Genomic DNA, 6,000 nt, shown 5'->3' on the forward strand with positions numbered 1-6,000 from the left:
GCTAAACTTCTCTGAATATATAGCCCAAGCCTTTGCCCAGCTTCTGTTTGGGGACCCATTTTATGATTGGCCTCTGTACACCTGAGCCTTTCATCTCTGAACTTGCAGTCGGAGCCACTCCGCCAGCCATCTTCAGTCACTCGACATGTATATACACTTTCCCCAGTATCTGGAATCAATCACTGCTGAGTTTCCCTGGCCTGTAAGAGTGCTGGGGTCCTAGATAACAACCCGGCTGTGTTTCCCTTTGCCAGTTCCAGCTCTCCAGCTATCCTCTAAGTGTAGCCCCAAGGCCCCTGACAACAGAAAGGACTTTCCGGGGTGTTGGGCACAGCCAGTGTTTTTTGCAAATCTGGGAAGCTTTTGCCTTGCAGGTACTCAAACTCTTATCTCGGTCTGCAGAGGACTAACTACAGAGGAAGTCTTTCTTCCTCCCGTGGCAAAGGAAAATCCACAGTCAACGAAACCATTTGACATTCATAATCAAAATTCTTACCTGACATGCGGCATTGGGCTTCCGGTGACTCTACACGCCAAATACACCCGACTTCCTTCCGCGACTTCCTGGCTCCTCAGCTTCTGGGTGAATCGAGGTGCAGACGGAGGGGGCGCTGCCGTCGGGGGCTGTGGACGCGCGCTGCAGGTGCGAGGCGCCGGCTTGTCCTGGTCCGCCTGGTGGTAGCCAGGCCCGGCCTCGGGTGACTTGACCTTGGCCTCCAGCTCGCGGTGGTCTTCGGTGGGGCTCTGGCTGGCCGAGGCGCTCATCAGGGCTGGCGGCTGGTTCTTAGGAGACAGGTACCCGCTGTCCGGGGATGAGGACTCCCCGTTGGGGCTTCTGGACCTTGGCTTTGCGGCTTCTCTGAAGATGGACGTCAGCTCCTCGATCAGGTTGGCTGCCTTGTCACACAGCTGGCCCTGAGGGCCGCCCTTCCTGGGCCGGGTAGGCTTGGGCTTCACGCCGCTGCTGGGCGTTTTCACGCCGCGCTTCTCAGCCTTGCGGAGGCTCCGGATGTAGCTGGGGCTGGCGAGCAGGGCTGACTTGGCAGGTTTCCTCCTGGGGCCAGGTGACGCCACACTCTCGGCCTGCCCGGCGGGAGGCTGCGCAGCCGTGGGCCTGTTGTCCGGCGGGCTGGCCGAGGAGCTGGGCGCTCCCAGCGTGGTGTGCTGCGGGGAGCGGTTTTCGCAGCGGCTGGCACGAGAGGTGCTGAAGATCTGCGAGATCTCCTTCTCCGAGTCGAAATCCTCTGGTTCGGAGTCGGCTATGGCTCTCCGGGCCAGGTCCAGGCTCTTGTGGATCTCTTCCTGACTGAGGAAAGCAGACAGCCCCGGGAAGAAGTCGGCATTCTTGCCTTCTTCCTGCACGTCTGACAGGGAATCGTAGAAGGAGTCGTGGGAGGAGGTCTCCGACATATTCCAGCCGTGCTGGGGGCCTGCAGCAGGAGGGCCAGAGGCCTGGGAACCCCGCCGGCTTCGGGTGACCTGAAAACACAGTGCAGAATCAGCATGAGCGGTAAATGATCTCGCTCTTCTATTTTTTAATAACGCTACTGAGCTACAAACTGGGGGAACATTGAAGTGGACACATGTGAGTTTTCTCTGTTGCACAAGTTGGACGAGGCATCCAGTATACATGTGTTTGTCATTCTTGATTTTAATTTAATACGGGCCCTGTAAGAGAATAGCAAGCGTGGCCCTCCGCGGTGTTGGGTAATTGAATAAGGTGATCTCTGTAGTGCATTGCCAGTGCACCCGGGGTTATGCGCTCCTCAGAGCCACGCGCTCGCTTGTCTGCACACCTCACTCAAGCTCTGACTTCATTAACGCCGTGAGATGAGAGGCTATTGATGTTTGTCGTAGCAAACATGACTCTGCTCAGCTGATACTAAACCAATTCCTTTAATTTCCAGCTTTTGTTTTTCCAAACGAATATTTGAAGGTTTACTATCTCATCCTATCTTGTATCCACTGGTGTTGCATCATGTACATTCACTCAACTGTCCTTTCCTATTAAGTGTTGGAAGTACAGGTGTGCTGGATGGTAGGGATTGTCCAACTTTTTCTGTAAAAGGCCAGATAGTTAATATTTTTGACTTTTGGGGCTGTACAGTCACTGTTGTGATTACCCAGCACTACCAAGTAGCCTCAAACCAGCCACCAGCAATACATAAATGCTCAAGCACATGGGACACCTGCATCCCGTATCAGAACACTGGTTAGTCCAGCTCCCTGCTAACACATCTGGGAGGCAGCAGATGATGGTTCAAGCACTGCAGTCCCTGCCACCCAAGTGAGCGACTTAGGAGTTCCTGGCTCCTGGCTTTGGCCTGGCCCAGTCCTGGCTCTTGAAATCTGTGAAATGAACCAGCAGATGGAAGATGTTTCTCTCTCCCTCTGTCTCTCTCCTGATACTCACTTCCAAATAAACAAACAAATCTTTAAAAAAATTTTAATACCTTTGAATTTTATACAATATTTTATATGTTGAGAATAGTATTTTTTTAAATAACAGTTTAAAAATGCAGAACAAAAAATATCTTAGTTTGCTAAACCACGGGAGATTGGAAAGACATTAAACAAATAATGTAAAATGTTGACAGGGCTTCAGAGGAAAGTGAAAAGAACTTAGGAGCTGTGAAAGTCGAGTCCAATTTTGAAGGCTCTGTGAGAAAACTACATGGAACATCCATATAGGAAAGTCACCAGAATTAGAGAGAAGGTGTTTCATTATCTGTAAAATAATTTCACGCCCGTGGGGCCGGCACCATGGCTCACTTGGTTGATCCTCCGCCTGTGCCACCAGCATCCCATATGGGTGCCGGGTTCTAGTCCCGGTTGCTCTTCTTCCAGTCTGGCTCTCTGCTTTGGCCTGGGAAGGCAGTGGAGGATGGCCCAATTGCTTGGGCTCCTGCACCCACATAGGAGACCAGAAAGAAGCTCCTGGCTTTGGATCAGCGCAGCGCCAGCCGTAGCTGCCATTTGGGGAGTGAACCAACGGAAGGAAGACCTTTCTCTCTCTCTCTCTCTCACTGTCTAACTCTGCCTGTCAAATAAAAAAATAATAATAATTTCACGTCCATTTACATTCCACAGTGATCCTGAACTGAATATTGTGATCTCCTGAACTCTAAGTTTGCTGTTCTTTTTCTAAAATATATCATTTATAGAACCTCAGAAGGAGAGACCTAGGAATCTTCAGAGCATTATACAAGAGTTTAGGGGAGTTCCAGAAATCCACAGTCTACCACAACCCAAGAAGCAATGATTCAGAGAAGCATCAACTTCACAGACGATCTTTCATCAGAGGTCCGAAAGCTCAGTATTAACCTACCATACCTTGTCTAGTTGGAGGTTGTTGTCTTTTTAGAAAGACCACTTTCTGGTGTTTAAATTACAAATTCTCCACATGCCAGCTCTAGTCTACCTAGTACACCATATTGCCCACTATTTTTCAAGCAAACCCTGAGTAAAATAATTAGAATGGTCTTGACATTGTCAAGGTCAAGTGTTACTCCAATTGCTTTGTCTAGTATGTGTTCCTGATTGCTCTCTGATTGTTCAAATGCAGTCTATACTTAGAGAAAAGTTGTATTCAACATATTTTGAATATTTAAATGATTTTAAAAGAAAAACAGGTAGTTAATATAATTTTAAAAAGAGAAAATCATAGCAACTATAAACAAGTATAAAATAAATATACATTCAAGATCTTATTTAACAAACCAATTAGTAAGGAAATCTGTAAAAAGTTACAATAATTTCAAAGGGGACCCCAAAGACAAGACACATTTGTGGGCAATGAAGAATGCTAAAATGAACTTCCTAGTAGATTGAAAACGCTTTACCACCTATGGAGCAAGCAAAATGTTTAGAATCATTTATACAGAATGAAAATTATGGTATTTCTACTATAGAAAAAATCATGTGTACATCAATATATAAGTATAATTCGTACTGCTATCAGATCTCCATAACTTAAATAGTTAAAAACAATGAAAGGCACAGATCCTTCTAGAGCCAAATGACCCTGGGAGGTCCACCAGACTCCACCCAGCCTTCCATTGACAGAACCCCTAGTATCATTGTGTCCATTTTAAAGCTCCTTATAGTTGGTCTGAAAAAGTCAAGTTAGCTTATTTGAGAGGCAGAGAGAGAAAGACAGAACTGCATAGGGTAAGAAGAGTTTGGCAAGTAAGGAGTATACTGGCAGAAACGTACTAGACTCCTTAAAATCTTCATGGAAAAATAGAATTAAACAATACATTTATTTTGGTGCAAACAACAACAACAAAAACAAAAACATTGAGGAAGGGATGTTTAGCCTAACAATGAAGAAGCCAGATCCCATTGAGTACTGGGATTCAATTCCTGGTTTTGGATCCTAATTCCTGCTTCCTCTGGGAGGCAGCAGTGATGGCTCAATTAAATGGGTCCCTACCACCCACGTGGAGGCCTGGATTACGTCCCTGGTTCCTGTCTCCAAGTTTTGTTCCCAGACCAGTCCAGCCATTGAGGCTATTTGAGGAGTGGTCTCTCTCTTTCTCTCTCTGACATTCAAATAAATTAAGAAATTATGCATTTTCACGCACTTTTTTGAAGATCTTTCATATGCATGGTTTTCAAAATTTTTTATATCAAAAAAAATCATTTAAGACTATTTTTCATGAACTTTTTGACTTTCCCTCACACAAAGACTACTTGGATCCCAGAGACAGCATGGCAGAATCAGATAACTTTCAGAGGCTTAGCTAAGCAGAAACCTGTCTAGAGCGCAGGAGCCAAGTCAGAGGGCTGGAGTCTTGTGAACAGATTGAGTTTTATCGTATAGCAGTTGGGAGGAAGAGAGTGTTCAGTCTATGAGATTGAATAGACTCAGCCTGTGTGGCATTGCACAGACAGCTGACTTGTGGAGCAAGTAAAGGGAAGAGGGAGAGAAGGGTGGGAACAGGGCAGACTGTGAGGTGACCTTCACAGTAACCCAGGAGTGGCGCACAATTCTCTGTGTTTCCTTTTTGGTTGCCTGTCATCTGATCTTCTTTGTTTTGGGTAATTTCTCAGTTTATAGCTTTAATGAGAAACTGAGCTCACCTGTAATGGGATGTGAAATCTCTAAATAGTTCCTTTCCCAATCCTTGGGAGTCTGGACCCAAGGCTTGGCACAAGAGTTCACAATTAGATGACTCCAACTCCATCTTGGACGTTGGAATGAAAGCCAATGATTCTAGGGAGCAGGAGGTCCAAGGAAAAATCCCCCTGGCAGCTGGATGCTGGTGTGTATAGAAGAGGAGTGACACAGAATATCAGGGGCCAAAGCACTGGCCATGCAGAGGAGTAGTGAGCGTTAGAGATGGAAGTGTGCTGGGGTCTCTTTAACTGTGGCAGCAGTGGGAGCCACACAGGACCATCTTGAGGGCAAAGTTTTGGCTGTGATCTTCCCTCCAGAACAGACTCCAAACCTCATTCTGTGAGTTGCCATAACTCCTATCAATAAATCCCTTCACACTCAAGTTGGCCAACAAGTATTATTGTCACTTGTCACCAATGAATGCAATTGATAGCTCATAGATTTTTGAACAAGTGACTCTGGCAAGCAAAACAGTGGTCTGAACCAACAGACAGACGCTAGAAAGGACAGAAGAAGACAAGGTTTTAGCCTCCACAGAACCTAAGTGTGTGTAAGAGACACAAATAAGTAACATGTACATACAATCTAGCTTGGCAGGTGCTCTGGTGAGAGGAAAACCAAAGGCTGTGACAGAACCTACCCAGGACTGCAGGGTTCGAATCAGGGAAAGTGCTATGGAAGAGATAAACTGAAATAATGACACGTGGCTGATAGATGGTACAGAGGCATGGTGACGGGTTTCTCGCTTCAACAAAAGGGTGAACAGTATCACAAATCCCATGCCACCAATGGAGGAACAAGTTTTCAGGAAAAAAATCAAGCTTAATTTTGATGTGTGCCTTTTGCATAGGAGACACCTCTGGTGGTGAGGTCCGGAA

The 6,000-nt window shown here is 46.3% G+C and overlaps 1 protein-coding gene across 1 annotated transcript in view; it reads right to left on the reverse strand.

Moving 5' to 3' along the window:
• The window catches only part of PALLD (palladin, cytoskeletal associated protein), a 446,867-nt gene extending 445,442 nt beyond the window's left edge, over positions 1-1,425 (reverse strand). The window contains exon 1 of the mRNA XM_062213617.1: positions 497-1,425. Coding sequence (XP_062069601.1) covers positions 497-1,410 — 914 coding nt within the window. The 5' untranslated portion in view covers positions 1,411-1,425. The remainder of the gene's footprint in view (positions 1-496) is intronic.
• Positions 1,426-6,000: the final 4,575 nt, after the last annotated feature.

Source organism: Lepus europaeus, chromosome 16 (genome assembly GCF_033115175.1).
Source record: "Lepus europaeus isolate LE1 chromosome 16, mLepTim1.pri, whole genome shotgun sequence".
Lineage (NCBI taxonomy): Eukaryota > Metazoa > Chordata > Mammalia > Lagomorpha > Leporidae > Lepus > Lepus europaeus.